Consider the following 21,517-nt stretch of genomic DNA (forward strand, 5'->3'; position numbering starts at 1 on the left):
GTTCAGTAGATTCTCAGAAAACAAATGAGACCCAGCATTCATGATATGCACGCTCTTAAGGCTGTGCAATTGGGCAATTAGTTGAATTAGTTGAAAGGGGTGTGTTCAAAAAAATAGCAGTGTGGCATTCAATCACTGAGGTCATCAATTTTGTGAAGAAACAGGTGTGAATCAGGTGGCCCCTATTTAAGGATGAAGCCAACACTTGTTGAACATGCATTTGAAAGCTGAGGAAAATGGGTCGTTCAAGACATTGTTCAGAAGAACAGCGTACTTTGATTAAAAAGTTGATTAGAGAGGGGAAAACCTATAAAGAGGTGCAAAAAATGATAGGCTGTTCAGCTAAAATGATCTCCAATGCCTTAAAATGGAGAGCAAAACCAGAGAGACGTGGAAGAAAACGGAAGACAACCATCAAAATGGATAGAAGAATAACCAGAATGGCAAAGGCTCAGCCAATGATCACCTCCAGGATGATCAAAGACAGTCTGGAGTTACCTGTAAGTACTGTGACAGTTAGAAGACGTCTGTGTGAAGCTAATCTATTTTCAAGAATCCCCCGCAAAGTCCCTCTGTTAAAAAAAAGGCATGTGCAGAAGAGGTTACAATTTGCCAAAGAACACATCAACTGGCCTAAAGAGAAATGGAGGAACATTTTGTGGACTGATGAGAGTAAAATTGTTCTTTTTGGGTCCAAGGGCCACAGGCAGTTTGTGAGACGACCCCCAAACTCTGAATTCAAGCCACAGTACACAGTGAAGACAGTGAAGCATGGAGGTGCAAGCATCATGATATGGGCATGTTTCTCCTACTATGGTGTTGGGCCTATTTATCGCATACCAGGGATCATGGATCAGTTTGCATATGTTAAAATACTTGAAGAGGTCATGTTGCCCTATGCTGAAGAGGACATGCCCTTGAAATGGTTGTTTCAACAAGACAATGACCCAACACACACTAGTAAACGGGCAAAGTCTTGGTTCCAAACCAACAAAATTAATGTTATGGAGTGGCCAGCCCAATCTCCAGACCTTAATCCAATTGAGAACTTGTGGGGTGATATCAAAAATGCTGTTTCTGAAGCAAAACCAAGAAATGTGAATGAATTGTGGAATGTTGTTAAAGAATCATGGAGTGGAATAACAGCTGAGAGGTGCCACAAGTTGGTTGACTCCATGCCACACAGATGTCAAGCAGTTTTAAAAAACTGTGGTCATACAACTAAATATTAGTTTAGTGATTCACAGGATTGCTAAATCCCAGAAGAAAAAAAAATGTTTGTACAAAATAGTTTTGAGTTTGTACAGTCAAAGGTAGACACTGCTATTTTTTTGAACACACCCCTTTCAACTAATTGCCCAATTGCACAGCCTTAAGAGCGTGCATATCATGAATGCTGGGTCTTGTTTGTTTTCTGACAATCTACTGAACCTACTGGTAACTTGTTTGCCACGTAGCAATAAAAAATATACTAAAAACCTTGATTATTCTGGTTAGTCACATTGTACTGCTATTATTTTGAACAATACTGTATATATATATATATATATATATATATATATATTTATATTTATATATTTATGTGTGTGTGTGTGTATTTAAAAATTAAATAAATAAAATAAAAAAAAAGTTTAAGTTAACTTGGACCTAACTTAAAGTTAAAATGTATTAAGTACAATTCTGCATCATTTCATTTCTGTCCTTCTGGCTCATGGATACACTCTTTCTGTTTTACAGAGACTGTATGAAGTTGGGGGAAGTGGATGGAAAAAAGATTGGCTGTACAGTCAGTCTGCTGGTACATTTATTTCTCTTTTGAGCCATTATTTGTCAGAATTATTTAATCTGTACTTGCCAGGAAACATTGAAGTCTTTCCATTTCTGTATTGTGGACTTCCCATTCCCATTGAATTTGTTCATAGTAACCAGGCCCACAGTGAAAGTCAGTGCTGAAGAGCACTTGAAGCACTTCACATCCACAGTCCACCACTCTGTCTCCTTTCTGCAGAACTTCTACAAAACAGAGCTGAATAAAGAGGAAATGTACATCCGCTACATTCACAAGCTGTATGACCTGCATCTGAAAGCGCAGAATTACACAGGTACTCAAGCATGACCCGAACCAGAAGTAGTTTGAAGATGCGGTCCACAGATATAATTTGATGAGGTGTTTATGTGTGCAGAGGCCTCATATACACTTCTGCTGTACGACGAGCTGCTGGAATGGTCCGAGAGACCCCTGCGGGAGTTTCTGAGTTACCCGATGCAGAGCGAGTGGCAGAGGAAGGAGTATCTGCACCTCACCATCATCCAGAACTTTGACCGCGGAAAGGTCCGAGTTTTCTGACATCCTCCCTGTTTTTGTGTCACGTTGGTTCTCTTCACATGGCTCCTCTCAGCCCGCTATTAAATTATCAGTGCATGATTGCATTTCGAGTAGCTGTCCTTCAGAACTAAATGGCATTTACATAATCAGTAATCTCAATCACTTGATGAGAATAAAATCTGTTTGTTGTCTGCTCTCTTCATGGCTGAAGCCGTCTGTTGTGCTGGTGGATTTAGGAAGCAATGGGAATGAAACGCTTCTTCAAATACAAATGCAGTGGCACACACGTTTATAATTTTGTATTAAAATGCAAATTAAACTTCAATTATGCAGTGTAATAGTATTGTCGTCAGAAAAGTCATGAAGTTACCAAAAAGGTGATTAAAGTTGCCTTATAAACTGTGCATGTTTGTAAATATTTAGTACGAGTCAGATTTAAGAACATGTCTCTGAAATTCAACATGATTCAACCCGTCAGTTCATTAGCAGAGATTTTAAGACCTGCGATGTCAAAAAAAAAAAAAAAGGAAAGGAAATCAGTAACTTTTTTTAGCTTTAAGGATTCATCTATATTTAATTTAGAATTTAGGGTTTGATAACTTGATTCAATTTTTGTATATTCCCTACTTGCTGAAGGGCACAGGAAGCTGAATATGATATTTATTATAATGGGTTTATGAGAAGATTGTTAAGTGAAGTTCACTTAAATCAGAAGTAATTTTTTTTTAAGGTCTACTAAATGTTAAAATTAATAGCTCTCAATTCTACTGTAATATTGAATGGCTATAGTCAATGGTTAAATATTAGAAAAAAAAATTCCTTTGCATCAGTTGTATTGATATCAGTGATACTCTGCTTCAGGCATTTAAAAAAAATATGCCGTCTTTGTTGTTTCTACATTTATTTGCATGAAATTATCGCAATTTAAAAGTATAAAAAAAAGTAGCAATTAATTTTATGTGGGTCAGACATTGACGTAAGAGAAGCCAACAAATGTCCTCATACCATCTTATGCATTTGATCCCTCCATATCTTGCATTTTTGACTCAAGTCCTCGGTCCTCCAAGTACTGATGGTGCTCTAGTGGCTCCTGCTGGTCCGTTTTGAGACTGCATGTGAAATAAAATACCCCTCTCTACCCCTTTAGTGTTGGGAGAATGGCATCATCCTGTGCAGAGAGTTAGCGGACCAGTACGAATCCTACTATGATTACAGAAACCTCAGCAAAATGAGGGTGAGTTAAAACTCCTTATGTAATATGACAGTTGTTTGCATTTAGCCAGTTCTTAACAGAATCATAGCACGGAGACATAAGGAAACATAAGATTACTTAGTTACAGAACACATCAACCCCTAACTGGCAGCTTGGCTGGATTGTTGATCATTTCACATGCAAAAAAATGTTTTATATATATATATTTAAAATATATCATTCAAATAAGAATGTAGAAGTTGTCATCTACAACTAAATTATTTTAGTGCAAGAAACTTTAATTTTCAGTTAATTAAATGCATCAAATGTGTGCAATATGGCCCCTTTAGCTGAAAACCTGTATTTTCTGCTAATTCTCGGACTGCAAATCACAGATGATGGAGGCTTCGTTTTATGATAAAATAATGGACCAACAGCGTCTGGAGCCAGAGTTCTTTAGAGTTGGCTTCTACGGCAAGAAGTTCCCCTTCTTTCTACGGGTATGTGTCATCCTGACATCCAGCAGATCAGATGTCACCTTCAGTAACTCTCAAGTCCACTTGGTGTCAGTATTCACCAGAATGTTTGTTTGTGTGTGTGTGTGTGTCCTACAGAATAAGGAGTTTGTGTGCCGTGGTCATGACTACGAGCGTCTGGAGGCGTTCCAGCAGCGCATGCTCAATGAGTTCCCTCATGCCATCGCCATGCAACACGCCAACCAGCCTGACCAGACCATCTACCAGGCTGAAGCCCAATGTATCCTCCAGACAGCTCTCCTCTTTCCTGAACGCACACACTTGGACACCAGAGTCTTATACTTGCACATTTCATTGTTTGAAGAGTTGATAGGTTCTTTTAACTCATGTCAGTTTGCCCTAACAACCGTATTTTCCGGACTATAAGTCGCACTTTTTTTATAGTTTGGCTGGTCCTGCGACTTATAGTCATGTGCGACTTATTTATCAAAATTAATTTGACATGAACCAAGAGAAATGAACTAAGAGACGTGAACCAAGAGAAAACATTACCGTCTATAGCCGCTAAAGGGCGCTCTATACTGCTCAGTGCTCCTGTAGTCTATACTGAGCAGCGTAGAGCGCCCTCTCGCGGCTGGAGACGGTAATGTTTTCTATTGGTTCTTGGTTCTAAATAAATGCGACTTATAGTCCAGTGCGTCTTAAAGATGTTTTTTTCCTCGTCATGATTTATTTTTGGACTGATGCGACTTATACTCAGGTGTGACTTATAGTCCGAAAATACGGTAACTGGTTTACTAACTTTACTATTAGCAGCACAAATGCATGCATCACTATTACTATTGCTTATAAATTTGAACTAACGGCAAACAGTATAAAGTATTAAAATTTAGTGTGCAACACAATTGTTTCTAATTCTATATTTGAGTTCCATTTTTGGTGTGGTTTAAATTAGCATTTAGATGTAAATGTGACCCCCCCTACCTTATGTAAATTAGATTTCATAAGAAGAAAGTTTGTAATAATTCTCAATAGCACATTGCAGATAACCGTTTTATAATTTTTAAAATCAGCGTAATATCTCAGAAGCACAAAGCCAGAACTGCCCGCTTTAAATACACCTCCATGTGGCTCAAAAAAAAAATCAATCCCTTCCCTCTCAGAATGCATATCAGGCTCGGAGACGGTGGGTCGCAGGAGAGCATTTGTTCAATTGATGAGACATGTACCTGGAGGCCAGGCGCTCGGTGAATATGTGACGTCCTCTTCAGCACAATTAGAGCAGACAGGGCCGGTCAAACTACATGAGCACAGCGTTTTGTTATCCAAGCCGGCGATTAATCATTTACCTTCTTGGACGTCTGCCTTGCTCGATTCATATTTATGTGCTGATGAGACCTCACGTCTGTGAGGCATGAGATGTTGGTTCTTTAAACATTTGTGGAGGATGATTTCCAAATGTACTGTCTGCATCTAAACTGGGAGTGAAGTAGAAGCTCCCAACGCAAAATGTGTCATCAAACACTTACTTTTGTAAAGTTACTGAAAATATATAATATGATGTAATGTAATCAGTTATTTAAATACAAGTATTAATTTAACAATTAAAAGGAAGTCCTTACTTTTAGTTGCTTATCCAAATGATTTTTTTTTTTTTTCAAGCGACACGTATTTTATGTTCCTTGATGAATCATTCATGCAGATCTGCAGATTTATGCTGTCACACCAATCCCAGATAGCCAGGACGTCCTGCAGCGTGATGGCGTCCCCGACAACATCAAGAGCTTCTATAAGGTCAACCATATCTGGAGGTTTCGCTACGACCGTCCGTTTCACAAGGGCACCAAAGACAAAGAAAACGAGTTTAAGGTGAGCTACTAGCCACAGTGTGTTCTCTTAAATGAGTTGTTCGGCCAGAAATTGAAGTTCTGTCATCATTTATTCACCTTTATATCATTTCAAACCTGTATGACCGATTTCTGCTGTGAAACACAAAAAAAGGATGTTTTGAAGAATATGCTGGCTATTCTAAGTATGAAAATATGGAATGAATTGGTCACAGATCTGAAACCACTACCTCTCTCATGAACTTTTGTTCAAAGAAAATCTTGAGATTGCATGAGAAGATATTCAGTAAATCATAACTTAAACTCAGTGTGCAACTCGAAGTGTTTCCATTCAGTAAATCAGGCAGAATCATGATGATTTAGCTTCTTAAACAAGCTATTATTGTATGATTTTTAAGGATGTGTAATTTGGTGCATGAGTCATCTGAATCGCTTTTGTAGTGCCTATACGTCCATTTTGAAGCTTGAATGCTCCTGACCATGTTCATTGTAATTGAATGTGCCAAAACTGACCAGTAAATTCTTCAAAATGTGTAGATGGTAGAAAAAAAAGTAATGCGGGTGAGTAAACAATTTGAGTTTTTCGTTCTGGGATTTTCATTCCATCTTTTAAGGCATTCTTTAGATGTCATTTTTTTCTCAACACTCTTTCCTCTCTTCTCTCTTGTGTGTTCATTCCTTTACTTCCAGCGTCTGGCGGCCAGTGTGTGTGTGTGTGTGTGTGTGTGTGTAGAGCTCAGGTGTTCTCTCACATGCTGCATTATTCACAGCCTTGGTCCAGAGAGGCTAATTAAAGTTTTAGGGGCTGAGAGCCGCGCTCCTTCCAAATATCATTTCCCTTCCCCTATCACTCAATATATCTAGCAAAGACAATCACAGCCTCTGCATGGATTCGATCCACCGCGGGGGTTAGATTTCCCCCAACCTCCGGTGGTTACCATCTTTGAAATAAACTGTTTAGCCTGCCAGATATTGTATTTTCAGAGACACCGGGGGTATTCGCCACCCCGGCCCACTTACCGCACAGTAATAATGTCTGAAAATCTCATTTAGAGGTAAACTTCGGCTGAGATGCTAGCCAGATGATACGATTATATTGGACTGAGGTGGTTTTGAATATCACAATCAAGCATCTGAAGTTCTTCCAGAGCTTCCTCCGTTATACCTGCGCCAGCTCGGGTTAATTCTCAGGCTGTGCTGGATGGGAAGTGAATTTATGAATGTGAAATTTAATATGTGGAGCAGTGTGGCTTTATAAGCGGACTGTGTTGCAGAGAATGAGCTGTTTAAAGTGTAGATTAAATGATATGTATTAAACATTGTGGAGGAGGAAAGTCACTGGTTCATTGAATATGTTGTAACCGCTTTGCCTTATGGGATCTCTTGGACTTTCTCTGACGGTTGATGTTGGTTAATGAGCATTTGCTTTTGAATTTCAGAGCTTGTGGGTAGAAAGAACAACGTTAACGCTTGTTCAGAGTCTCCCGGGCATCTCACGCTGGTTTGAAGTGGAGAGGAGAGAGCTGGTAAGTAGATCTCTCGTGAAGCTTTTGCTTTTGTTTGATTCCCACACCGACCACATTAAGGTCAGAATCAGAAACTCGACGCAATCACAGATGTGAATGCACCGCCAATGACTGTGAGTGTTTTGTTCTTTTAGTACATAAGTATTGTGCACTTTTTTATTTATTTATTTCTTTCTTTTTATAGAAAAACAAATGCTGATAGTTTCCCTTTATGAATATTCACAATATTTCAGCTTCATTGGTAATAAATGGAACCATTTGGTGTGTCACAAAGGAGAAACTAAATGTGTAGCAAAATAATCTTATTCACAATAAGGAATATTATTATATTTGTTAGCTGTCAAAAGATTAATTGCGATTAATCGCTTTCAAAATAAAAGTTTTTGTTTACATAATGTGTGTATACGGTGTATATAAATTATATATAAATATAAAAATGCATGTATATATTTAAGAATTTTTTGTTTGTTTATATATTAAATATTCTTCTATATAATTTACAATATAAGAACATAAATGTATATACCTGTAAATATTTTCAAAATACATGCATATACATAATAAATAAACACTGTACACATCCATGTATTATGTACTGTAATAAAAAACTTTCTTTTGTATATGATTAATCGCGATTAATCATTTAAAAGTACTAGTATTTATATTTTATAATTCTGATGGTAAATGTTATTCTGTATTTTAATATATCGTAAAATTGTATTTATTCCAGTTTTTTTTTTTTTGGGGGGGGGGGCAGATTCTTTGACTAATAACAGTGTTTATTTAAAATAGAATTATAAAAGTCTTTACTGCCCCCCCCCCATTAATTTAATGCATCTATGGTGAAAGTTTGAGTTTAGTAAAAAAAGTTTAATGACTTCTAACTTTTGATCCATTGTTTTTGGCTTGTTGATTAACATTTTTTTGGGCCTCAGGTGGAGGTGAGTCCTCTGGAGAACGCTATCGAGGTCATCGAGAACAAGAACATGCAATTGCGGACGTTGATCACGCAGTGTCAAACCCGGCAGATGCAGAACATCAACCCCTTGACCATGTGTCTCAATGGAGTCATCGACGCCGCTGTCAACGGAGGACTCGCTCGCTATCAGGAGGTTGTATATTATATGCATTCCAAGTCCTCACTGATACAAGACCACCTCATATTTTAAAAATGTATACATACAAGGTTGTCTCCCAGTGTCCTCTGTTAGAAAACACAGAGCCTTCAGATGGCCGAGGGGAATTCTGGGATACCTTCGGAGTTCTAATGCGCGTTTAGCTTTACCGAAAGAGAATATCTTGGCCGTGACTTCCCTCTGTACTCTACTCAGTAGCATAGCAAAAATTCTCCTTGTGAAACCTTGGGAAAATCCATAGTATCTCAAAGAAGTCATATTTTGAATGAATGCAACAGATCTTTTCAGATTGTATGAGTGCTTGTTGCATAGCAACCTCGCTTTAGTGTCACTGCAGTATTTACCGTGATAGACTTGGAGAGCAGCTATGAAGAGGAGAGTCGACTATATTCAGGCGATTTGTGTTTGTATGTCTTCCAGAATGTACATTTGCGTTAAATTCGCTTCATGTAGGCTACGCCTCCTGAGGCTTAGAGTCTGGGATGAGCAGCAGTTCATGTATTTGGATCGCAAACATGACAGCATTGCCAATTAGTTGTTTATTGAGCGCTCCAGCTGCTGGTCTTAATATTTTACTTGCATTTCTGCTCTTTAAGGTCAGACTTCATGGAAATTCCACTCTGAAATTCCTCTCATTTGCAAGCCCCTTGCTTTTAATTGGCTCACCCTAATGATTTTTAGACTTTCCTGACATCTGCGTCTTCTCCAGAAGTTTAGAGAGAAATGCATTTAGTAAGGGATGCTTGTTCCATTCCTTAATTTTTTTACGAAGGTGATTCACAAATACACAAGCACATCTGTTAGTGTCACGAATGAAACATTCAAATTGCTTTCATCTATCTGCAAGCATCTCAAGAAATCTGAGAGAAAGCTAGTGGTGTTTTTAATTCTTTAAATTAATGCTCACAAACGTTTCTCAAAAACTCTTTTAGCTCAAATAGTAGCGTATGGCATTACAAGGTGATCGGTTTCTTTCCCAGGCATTAAATAAATCTTTGGATAAAAGTGTCAGGTATATCATAGAGGCAATGACAAAACCATTGAGCCATTAAAACCAGACTGATTTATCTATATCATAACATCGCCCACCAAGGAGTTTGTGGAAGACAGTGTCCAGTAGCCATTTTTTGCAAATGAAACCAAAATTTGGATGTCAAAAAAACAAAAAACAATGAAAATACAAAATAGTGCTCATCCGAGGGGACCATTTATACATCTTCAACTTAATTTCATATTGTTCCCTTCTAATCATTGGTACAAAAATCTGCTGGTAATTATTCAGAAGTTCCATCATTGAAAAGATTGTAGAATTCCCAAATTGGGAATTTTTTGTCATAATATATATTTGTTTCATGTGCGTGAAGCAATTTGTACTGTGTACGAAAAATAGTGTATAGTAGTGTAGTGTATATTATAGTATATTAATTACCTTTTTGTTCTCATTGTACCAAAGACAAAATAGAATATAAGAAGATTTGTTTTTTTTCCAAACGTATTTATATATATATAAATCCAAACGTATTTGTCAACCTGTCCTCCAACCAATACGCTTGTATAGGTCGTTTGTCCAAATCCCTGAAATACGACCCATCAGAGCGTATACTACAATTGCGCCCCTATAGGCAAAATATTTTTATTAATGTTTTGTACTCTTTTATTTGCCCTCTGCTTTGCGTTTCATTTAGCTCAGTTAGTAGATTATTGCGTTAGACCTTGATATGTAATCATGCTATCGTGGGTTCGATCCCAGGAATGGACGTGCACGAAAATGTATATACTGAATAAATCATAATTTAGCATGATTTCTGTGAGGGTTAGGTTTAGGGGTGGGGTTAGGTGTGGTCATTCGAACGAATAAGCCACCTACAGTAGTAAAATATGTAGGAAATACTGTGAGATCGGTGTAAAACGCCCACACATTGCATTTAAATAAACGTGCGTTTTGATTGGTAATGACATTATACGTCAATTCATGACGACAGACGCAACGCGATACAGTCATTATTTTTACGCCCGCCCCGCTAGAGGGCGCTTAACTTTAAAACGTAAATTTAGGTCGTAATAAAGTGCTTGCACAAACAACCTATATGGTCGTTTTTTTTGTTGGTGGACAGGCTCGTATTTGTATAATGCTTTATATAATATACATCTATCCAAAGCAGTGAGTATACTAAAAGTGACACTGGCAAAGAAAAATGCACTTAACATATATAAGTAAAAACTGTTTTGGAACATATGTAAAAAAAAAATGGAAGCATGAATATTTAATAATAATAATAGGTATAATAAAAAGCTATCACTCTTAACTAGTTGCTTATTCGCATATATATTACTAGCATGCTGGCTGTGTATTAGTACTTATAAAGCACATATTCTGCATGACCATAATATTAATCCCTTAATTCTACCCTGTAATTATACTGTAGTTAATAGTTAATAGACCTTAAAGTCTAACAAAAAAAGTATTGTGTATTTCTTCCCACAAATTTATATGCATTTTAAAGTTGCCAAAATCAGTGATTTCCAGACGGTTTGTCACTAAAAGTTTTCTCTCTCGTTGTGAGTCTCTTTAGTGATCTGCAGGTGTAGCGTGCAGCTGCAGTTTAAATGGGCATCTGCCAGCAGCATTCGGCTGGTGTTCAAGCCAAATATCATACTGAAGGCAATGGAAAAATCTGTATGGTGGAATCTTTGAAGTCTGAGATTTTTGCCTCCTGAAGCTTCTGCTCTCCCACTGTTTCTTTGGAGCAACCAGCCCATCGTCCTTGGAACAGATCTGACACGGATACACCGTCTGTTCTTCCTCCTTCCCCCTGTAGCTTAGAAGATCTGAAAACATGCATGTTGTTGCAGTGCTTCATGTCCCTTAAAACAGAAAGTTAATTACCAAACTATGCATGATATTTTTTTGTTAAAGATGTCAGGGTAAATTCTAACTCGCACCACAAAATATGTGGAGACTGGAGAGGCACAATGCATTGTGGTTAAGGAGTGTAATTTTGTGTCTCTTTTGTTTCTCGCAGGCGTTCTTCGTGAAGGACTACATCATGAATCACCCCGAGGACGGAGACAAAATCGGCCGTCTGCGAGAGCTCATGTTTGAGCAGGTTTGTCTCAAGAAACCAAATCAATTCTACACCAGATTGTACACACATTTATGATGATTCGCACTCATCATTCACGTCTGTTTCTCCACCGCCGTTTGGGATTTAGCTCTTAGGTAGGTCTTTCCTTCGTGCCCGTGCTGCTTAGTAACCAGGAACTAACTCTTCAGAGCCGAGCACATGATGCTGTTGTCTAGACAGTAACCATGGACATAAGCCAGTTACAAGCATGAACTTTTAAAGACTGAAGAGGATCAATCTAATGCTGAAAATTAAATTATGAAGTGACATGAGATGAAAATAGATCCTGTTTCATTCTAAATTTGTGCAATTTGGACTCTTGGAAATTTGGAAAATTTCCTATAATTGTAGCTTTTTTTCTGGTAATTGCAACTTTATTTCTCACATTTGACCCTTATTTCTCTCTTTATTGAGACTTTCACAATTTGAACAATTTCTTATAATTTCAACTTTTTTTCGGATAATGACAATCTCATATTTTCGATGTATTTCTCGCTACTGATTCACAATTCAGGCTTTATTTCTGAAGTATTTCTTATGATTGAATTTGAGGTTTATTTCATGCTACTGAGACTATTTTACAATTTTGACTTCATTTTTTTAAATTGCGTTTTTTTTCTTCTTCTGATAATTGCGACTTTATTTCTCACATTTAATGTTTATTTCTGGCTATGGAGGCCATTTTTCTTAATTCTTCACATTTATAAGTTATCTTACAATTGTTACTTTAGAACTTTTTAGATATATGTTTTATTTTTAAGACTACATAAGTCAGTGATAAAAAAAATTCTCGCGATTGAAACTTTTTTTTTAATTCATAGTGCAGCATCCCACATTTACAGCCTTATAGTATACCATAGTTTAGAGTTTATTATTAGTTTTTTTTTTTGCATTATTTTAAGAAAACATAGTGGGTGGTGACATTTTTTTAGTCAGTAATATATAACCAAAATGCATTCAAATCCCGATGGATAAAATGAAAAAAGTTCCATGTTATTTAGCACTAAATATTCTGTTAATGTTCCATTGCTCAAGTTAAAATGCATTGTCATTACTGTTGCACATCCTTAAGACTGGTCTCTCCTTCAGGCTCAAATCCTGGAGTTTGGTTTGACGGTACATGAGAAGTTCGTTCCTCAGGACATGCGGCCTCTCCACAAGAAACTGGTGGATCAGTTTCATCTCATGAAATCCAGCCTCGGCATACAGGTGCATACAAGCAGTCCGATTCTTTCCGATCTCCCAAGCCATTCCTCGTGCGCTCATCTTTATGTCTCTCCCATGCACTGAAGGAGTTCCCAGCCAATGTGCGAGCCAGTCCGATCCACTTCACCAACGGAAGCCCTCGAGCTGGAAGAAACTCCGTGCCCAACATAATGAGTCCAGAGGGAGGAGCGCGCGTGGTGTCACGCCGCAGGTGAGGGTTTTTTGGTGGCTAGCACTTAAATCTAGAGAGCAGGATAGCTAAAAGAAGATATAATCTTGATATGTGTGTGTAAAATAAGTAGGGATGGGGAAAAATAACATGCTAATTCCTGCAGTTTATTGTGATTGAATGCAGTAATTTTTTCTCATTTCCTGTGGATATCAGTATATGTTCACATTCATCCTGCTGACTCCTTAATAATTTAATTAATTTAATAATGATGTATTTATTTATGATTGAAGATGATGATGATTATTATTATAATTGTTATTATTAGTAGTAGTAGTATTACTAGAATACTGATCAATATAATATACTTTTATATAACCCATCCATTTATTTTATTTCTTATTGTCAAAATTATTTTTTAGCAATTCTCCATCCTAAATATGTTTATGTAAAGTATTTTATAATGACACAAAGATAAATAAGCTGCAATTTTTGAAAGCAGAAAATATTAATTATTCATTTAGAAGTCAGTTGATTTTGAAGTCAGCTTATGTATCAATCAATATTGATTATTGGCCAAATGCAACAGATACCAACATTTTGGCTGATTAGGAGCTAATATTCTTCTAAAATGTCAAAATGATATCTTTACTAATTTTCAAGTACATTCTACACTAATTTTCAGCAGATTTGTATGCTATTTGTCAATACAACAGAGATTAACTGATTTTTATTGCCTGAATGTATTTTATAATTTTTCTTGTGTTAATTTAAATGTAATTATATTGCTTTGTTGTTAATTGTGTGACTCTTCGTTTTACACTCGTTATTTGTTATTCACTTAATTCTCACAATAAAAATGACATGGCATTAAATAAAAATTCTACTTGTTAAAGTCTTTCTAATTGCATTTTTATTGTATGTGATTCAGTCCCCTCAGCTACCCAGCAATCAAACGCTACTCTTCATCCTCGCTGTCGTCGCAGGCCTCCAATGAAGTGAGCAACATCACGGGCCAATCAGAGAGCTCGGATGAAGTCTTCAACATGCAGGTGAGTGCATGGGCTGCCATTGGATAACTAGTCTCTCTCACACACACACACACACACACCAGCAGACTCTCTATTCTCTCAATGTCTTTCATATTTCCTCCTAATCTCCCTCTTTCTCTCTTGTTCTTTTTCTCTCCTAATTGCCCTCTTTCTGTTTTCATCTGTCTCTCTCACATCTCTGCTTAATCTTCTCGTCTCGATCTCTCTTTTCTCTCACTGTGAGAATTGGATTTGTAGGTGTGAATTATAGACTGGACGGACAGATCATTTAGCTTTTTTCTTTTATCCCAGACTCAATGATTATTGTATAACCAGTCCATATTATAGACTGACAACAAAGTGCAGAAATATGTGGGCTCTTTCTTATGTTTCTTTTTTTTCTTTTCTTTTCAGCCAAGTCCATCTACCTCAAGTCTCAGTTCCAATCACTCCGCCTCTCCCAACGTGACCAGCTCGGCTCCGTCCAGTGCCAGAGGTGAGAAGAGTCCATCCGCTCTCAGAGCAGCCGTTCCAAACCTTTGCAGTATGTCTTTATTAAACTTTTATTTCAGTGTTCACACTGCAAAGCTACTGAGGTTTGATCACAGTAACACTAGATATACAGTGGACTGTGTGCTTGGAATGCACCGACCAAGCTTTCAAATCTTTATTTTTAAAATTAATTTGAAGTATTTTTTGACCTTAGGGTCAGAGAGAGGTTAGTAAAACTATAACTTTTTGATGCAAGACTGAAGTTACACAAACTGTTCCACCAAAAAAATAACAAAAAGCATTTTTGTTTATTTCTCATATTTAAGACATTATTTTTCATAATGCTGTATCTTTGTATCACAATTTGGACCTTATTAATCATAATTGTGACTATTTGTTTATTTCTTTTTATTGCTTCTTGTAGTTAAGTCTTCATATTCCCACATATGGAATTTCACATTTGCAATTTTATAACACAATTTGGATATTTTCTTTAATTATGACTTTTTCCAGTAATTGAAAAATGTATTCTCAAAATTGAGTCTTTCACAGTTTGATGAATCTCACATCAGCTACTTAATAGCACAATTTGGATCTTTTTTTATTAATAGCGACTTCATAGTTTATCATAGTTTATTTCAAATAATTTAGACTTTCTCACTTTTGAGACTTATTTTTCACAACTGAATCTTTATATTTTTACAATGTGACAACTTATTTGTCACTTATACTTATAAATTTTTTTCGGGTAATTTAGACATATAATTTGCAAGAAATTATTTCTGTTTTTCTCATAATTGCATCTTTATTTTTTCTCAATTACAACTCTTTCTTAATTTAAGCTTTATCACAATTACAATTACTCTGACTCAGAATCAGTCTTCCATAACAAAACAGATTTCCGAGGTAAAAATAAAATACTACAGCGAAGCAAAGTTAATGGTCCATTTAATGCTGTTTTACTGTGGGTTACAGAAAGTTGGCTTCTTGATATATAGCAGAACTCTCCCCCTGTTTCGCTGTCTCCTCCACTCTTCCTTGGCCTCTTATCTCCTTCCATCCAGCATGTGTTTACTTGCGGACACCCTTCATAAAAACCGGAATATGTATGGAGACATTTATGTAATCTTATAGTCTCCCCTTGGCAGCCCTACTTGCCTCCCATAGAGACCCCCATAAAGCAGCGGCAGACAGGAAGCGCTTCTGGAGAATCACAGATGGCATAAAATGCAGCTTGAAGAGCTCTAGACTGATGATGACTATCACTGGGGTGCATAAGGGAGCCGTGGCCTCCTGTCCTGTGCTGGAGGAGGAAGTTAGTGTTATGAGCAGGTCCAGGCCGCTCCTCATGTCGGCTAGTCGATCTCTCCCTGCAAAATAACCATCTGTCACCCCAGCAGAACAATTCTCACCCTAGCGGGAGGGAAAGATGAGGAGGAGCCTTTATTTCATGTGCTGGCTGGTTAGAAATGAAATGAGAGCAAGATATATATGTCTTTTTCTTTTTCTGTGTGTTACTGAAATCACTCCCTTGCTTAGACCAACCTCCTCACACTTCACAGGTTCTCCACAGCTGTCAGATAAACGCAAGCTTTCCCGAGAGAACTGCCTCTCGCCGCGAGAGAGACCCTGCAGCGCCATATATCCAAACCCCCTGGATCCCGCACAGGTATGAAGATGATTAGAATATCAATGTTTTTAATATTCACCACAGTCTTACGGTCATATTGGTGTGATTTTGGAAGCTTTTTTTGTTTACTCTTTGGGTTTACTTCTCTTTCACTTTTTTCTTGTAAGATTTGCATTAACCGCATCCTTAAAAATGACTAGGTGAAATTGATTTTTTTTAATGTGTCTCAGGGGAATTATTAGATAAAGTATCTGTGCAGAAGACTGAGTTTCAGCTCAAATCTGATGACATATTCACAATTTTATTCTAAGAAATTAACAGAATTAAAGCAAAGAACTAGAGAATTAACAGAATTAAAGCAAAGAACTAGAGAATTAACAGAATTAAAGCACTAACTAGATTTTTCATAATTTAAACTTTATTTCTCACAACTTAGACTGTCTCAAAAATGAGGATTTATTTGTAGTAATTAAGATAATTTCTTGTAATTCAGACTTTCACATAACATAGATTATTTTTTGAATTTTGAGACTTTATTACACATAATAGAGACTACTTTTAGTAATTGAGACTTTATTTCTCGTAATTGACTTTATTTCTTGTAATTGATTTTTTTTTCATAATAGAGACAATTTTTAGCATTTGAGACCTTTTTTCTTGTAATAGAGACTTTATTTCTTGTAATTTTGACTTTCTCGTAACTGAGACTTTATTTCTTGTAATTGAGACTTTATTTCTTGTAATTGAGAATTTATTTCTCGTAATAGAGACTTTAATTCTTGTAATTAGGACTTTCTCATAATATAAACTATTTTTAGCATTTGAGACTTTGTTTCTTGTAATTGAGACTTTATTTCTGGTAATTGAGAATTTCCCATAATAGAGAAATTTTTGTAGCATTTTAGACTATTTCTTGTAATTGAGACTTTATTTCTCGTAATTGAGATTTTATTTATTGTATTTTAGACTTTCTCATAATATAAACTTATTTTTAGCATTTGAGACTTTATGGGCCCTATAATACACCTGGTGCAATGCGACGCAAGGCTCAGCGCAAGTGTGTTTGCTAATTAGCAAATGCATTTGCGCCCATTTGTGCGCCCATGGGCGTGCCGGTCAAAAAAAAATGATGTCTTTCTGTCTTTCCATTCTGTCTTTGCGCTTGACAAATTCCGCCGTGTAAATAGCAAATCTGTCATGGCATGAGCGCAACTGGCTCTTAAAGGGAATGGAAGATGAGACTCTAATTGGTTTAGTGCACGTTACACCCAAAAAACACCCATTACTCATTAAGAGAATAGGGACAACCTGTTGAGACCATGCGCCCGGGTGCGCCAACCATTTTTCCACCGTTAAAATAGCAAAAGTGGATTTGGACATGCCCTGAGTGCACCTTTACACTTTGCATTTAGATCGTTAAAATAGGGCCCTATTTCTTTTAATTGAGACTTTATTTCTCACAATTAAAATTTATTTCTTAATAAACTTTATTTCTTAAACTTTGAGTCTTAATTTCTTGTAATTAGGACTTTCTTGTAAGCAAAACTTTATTTCTCATAATTGAGCTTTATTTCTCATAATTCTCAAGTTGAGAATTAACAGAATTCCAATTTCAAAATTGACAGCAAATTCTAATAGGAATGAAATAATTTTAACTTTTACCTCCTCACTCTATATAATGTCTTTCCTCAAAAATGAATATAACTCTATATTTCATTCAGTACTGTAAATGTAAATTATGTATAAATTCATGGATAGACACTTTTTTCACTTGTGGGTTGTAGCCAGTTCATGTTAAAATGAAGCTTGAGTCTCTTCTCTGCTATTAATTAAAATGGCAAATAAAACACAAAATATGCTTCATTATTAAAAGAAAAACGACAACAACAATAACTGTATCATGGATATTTCAAAAAGATACCTTGTAGCCTATAGTAATCTCTGTATGATGTTTCGATGAAACCCACAGCCGCATTCATATAACGTGAATCTCTTTCACAGAGGCCGGTTCCACACCCAGCGGGCGACGCTTCCTTGCCTCGCAGTAACCCCAACATCTCCACCCCCGATAAAGGTGAGCATGTGCATGTGAGCGTATGAATCTTCAGTCTGCCGCCCTGCTGTGAGGAGGGTGTTCTGCAGTGACGGGGGTCTGGCGATCAGTGCACTGGATCTGATGCTTGCTGACAGCTCGCCGCTCCTTTGTGTTGTGACAGCTGTGACTGAACCACCAAAGAGGTTCACCAACAGACTCACGCTTATTCTGATTGACAGGAAGATGTTGAGTAGATTTCATCATCTTATCCAAGTTATTTAAATTAATAGTTAACTCCTAGTGGGCATATTGAATTGCAAAGAAACTGGCAACTTTTAGCGTTGCACATTTGCTTGTCCTAAAAGATGCCCAGCAGACTATTGCAATTTTTAATTGATTTAATTTTAATTTCAAGAAAAAAACATGTAAAAGGTTTTGCATATTGAATATTTTCAGGATATTTTTTTTACATATAAGACATTATATAGAAAATATATGTTAAAAATCCAAAAAATAATAATTACAACAATTTTATTTTAACTAATTTGATATATTTTTTGTTTTGAGGCAGGAAATTTCAGCAGGGCAATGTCCTTTTTTGTTTTTTCAATGTCCTAGTCTGGCCAAATCCTGATTTGCTATTGCCAGTCTTATTTTGAGTAGAGTTGACTGAATGTACCTGAAATGCATGTTTTGTGTGTAAAAGTGGTGAGGCCTGCACCAAGTAGCTGGAGTCTAGACACGTCACTCTCTGATTTTAATGGAAAGTGTCCCCCTGTCCCTCCTAGACCACTATACTCAGGTAAAGAAAGAAATCCGCTCCGACCGATCCTTTAGACTCACATAGATGTTTCCCAAGCCTTTTAACTCTCAGATCTTCCACTCTTCTGCTCTAAAGTCTCCTGGTTTCTCTCTCGTCTTAACTTCTACCTCTCCCTTAATCGTGAGGGATGCTGGCTCCATATATTTAATGAGAAAAGGCATATCACCTAACAACTGGATCCTTCCAACACATTCTTTTGTTTGTAATCATTCTAGATGATTTTATTCCTGCAGCATTTATGTCTTTATACTGTATGACATGTCTTTAAACCTCAATCTGCACTGTTGCTGCTTTATTATCTTTCAAATGTTAGTCTGCATTCTCTTTTCTGCATTTTCTTTTTATTTATTTTCATTTAATCTTAAACTCTAATTGTTGTATTTATTATTTTATATATGTATTATTTTTATATTAATTTTAATATACATTTATATGTATAATTTCAGAGCTCTATAACTAGTATATTTACCATTGTTTGTTTTTTTCTAATTATTTATTAGTTATAATAGTTATAATATATTATAGTTATTATTTGTTGTAACTTTCTACTATAAGTATGAAACTAGTGCATTTATTTAATGTTTTATTGTTTATATATATATATATATATATATATATATATATATATGTATATATATATATATATATATATATATATATATATATATATATATATATATATATATATATATATATATATATATATATATATACAAACAAACAATAATATAATATGTTCATATGTATTATTATGTGACTTTCAGAGCTATAAATATACAAAGGTATATTTATTATTTAGCATTTTAATGTTTTGTATTATAAGATAAGATTTAATTTTATGTTTAATTTTATGTAGCAATACACGTAGCAATAATTGTTGTTAGTGTTCCTGTGGCTCAAGTGATAGAGCATTGCTTTAGCAGCACAAGGTTGTGGGTTCGATTCCCAGGGAGCACGTTAGGTAAAAAATGTTAGCCTGAATGCACTGTAAGTCGCTTTGGATAAAAGCGTCTGCTAAATACATAAATGTTAAATAAATGTTAAATGTTAAAATTATTATTTAAAAAATAGTTATTATAAAATATTAAATACGTGTTATTATTATTGCAATTTCATCCAATAAGACTGAAAAATGATCATGAAACACTAAATTATTCTAACATTATAACACTATAAGTAGACCTCAAAGAACAGATTACATTATAAAACAGATCTGATATGACCCTTTTAAGGGTCTACATCTGTGGACTCTAATTGAGCTTCCTGGAAAAGAACTGGTTCTGTACCAAATGGTTAAACTGTTTTGCATTAGCCGACTGACCTTGACAAAGCGTTTTCCTGATAAATCGACAGCCGTGACTGTGTTTACTGTCCCAGGCTCCTGAATCAAGTGAAGAAGATTGACTTTTTGTGTCCTTTAATAGGATCTCCTGCCAAGACTACACGATCACAGTCCCCCGTGATGACATTATGCTCACCGCAGAAGGTATGACCTTTTTTTTTGTTGTCTGAGGTGTTTTGTGTAGTGACCTTTGATGTATTTACTGGTGTGGATGTTTGCTGTAGCGTCTGGGGACTCGATCCAGGGCGTCTAAACCAAGTCAGATTAATATCAATCCAACTGGGCCCACAATTACAGAGGGACACAGTTTGTGTGAGTCCATGCCAGTCCTGGGCAGTTCGGTTGGCAGCGATCCACTGCAGACCCTCCCAGAAACCTTTAACCCATCTAAAAGTCTTCCATCTCAATGGAGGCAAATGCATATTACAGATATTGAACTCTGGTAACAACTATAAAGCAGAAAGCAACTATCTTTCTATTAGTATATTTTTGATTCCAACACTGTTTATGTACGATGACAATACAGTAAAGAAAAAATTACAGCTTTACTGAAAATGCAGGTATCAGTATTTAAGAAACCACAGTATTTTTCTTTCAAAGGGCATAATAGTCAAAAGGGGTCACAAATCTTGAAAAAGGTTGGCGCTTCTCACAAACTCCCACTCAGCAGCGCCTCGGTCAGCCCGCATCGCGTTGATAATTACTTTCCTTACTGTTTCCTTAAATTCTCGTCTCGTGCCATGTATAGATTCGTCACCTGGTATTCAGCAACACACACATGCTCACTAATCACCATATAAAACTCTATAATCCAGCCCATGTGACTGGATGGATGACTGCATAAAAAATTAAATCATTCCTCCTGGAAAACCGAAATCTGTCAAGCTACTCAAAAGGAAAAAGCAGAGGGTGAGATTTGGATGGGAAGAAATCTCAGCGGGAATGCGGCTGAATTTCCTGAAGGAAGTGCGATCAGTGGGTCGGAAAGGGAAAACGTAACCTGTGTACCATTGCTTTCCCCAGAAATAGTCTCATGTCTGAAGCTATACTGTGTGACATATCACACACAAATGACTGAACACACAAATATGAATATAGATTCCTCAGTCAGTCACAGCTGGAAAAATCGACATTGACCAGCGCAAATTTCCATTCTGTTCC

General features: G+C 36.4%; 1 protein-coding gene across 3 annotated transcripts in view; it reads left to right on the forward strand.

The window, feature by feature from the left end:
• LOC127977555 (dedicator of cytokinesis protein 4) overlaps positions 1-21,517 on the forward strand; it is an 89,974-nt gene that overhangs the window by 63,288 nt on the left and 5,169 nt on the right. For 2 of the 3 annotated variants that reach the window (XM_052582483.1, XM_052582493.1), the window contains 18 exons: positions 1,738-1,798; positions 2,009-2,102; positions 2,184-2,332; positions 3,474-3,560; positions 3,914-4,018; positions 4,133-4,274; positions 5,697-5,863; positions 7,281-7,367; positions 8,303-8,479; positions 11,527-11,610; positions 12,718-12,837; positions 12,921-13,045; positions 13,935-14,055; positions 14,449-14,530; positions 16,089-16,195; positions 18,158-18,230; positions 18,898-18,993; positions 20,439-20,500. In XM_052582483.1, the coding sequence (XP_052438443.1) occupies positions 1,738-1,798; positions 2,009-2,102; positions 2,184-2,332; positions 3,474-3,560; positions 3,914-4,018; positions 4,133-4,274; positions 5,697-5,863; positions 7,281-7,367; positions 8,303-8,479; positions 11,527-11,610; positions 12,718-12,837; positions 12,921-13,045; positions 13,935-14,055; positions 14,449-14,530; positions 16,089-16,195; positions 18,158-18,230; positions 18,898-18,993; positions 20,439-20,500 (1,939 nt within the window). The remainder of the gene's footprint in view (positions 1-1,737; positions 1,799-2,008; positions 2,103-2,183; positions 2,333-3,473; positions 3,561-3,913; positions 4,019-4,132; positions 4,275-5,696; positions 5,864-7,280; positions 7,368-8,302; positions 8,480-11,526; positions 11,611-12,717; positions 12,838-12,920; positions 13,046-13,934; positions 14,056-14,448; positions 14,531-16,088; positions 16,196-18,157; positions 18,231-18,897; positions 18,994-20,438; positions 20,501-21,517) is intronic. The other variant, XM_052582500.1, reaches the window with a different exon arrangement.

Source organism: Carassius gibelio, chromosome A4 (genome assembly GCF_023724105.1).
Source record: "Carassius gibelio isolate Cgi1373 ecotype wild population from Czech Republic chromosome A4, carGib1.2-hapl.c, whole genome shotgun sequence".
In the NCBI taxonomy this organism is placed as follows: domain Eukaryota; kingdom Metazoa; phylum Chordata; class Actinopteri; order Cypriniformes; family Cyprinidae; genus Carassius; species Carassius gibelio.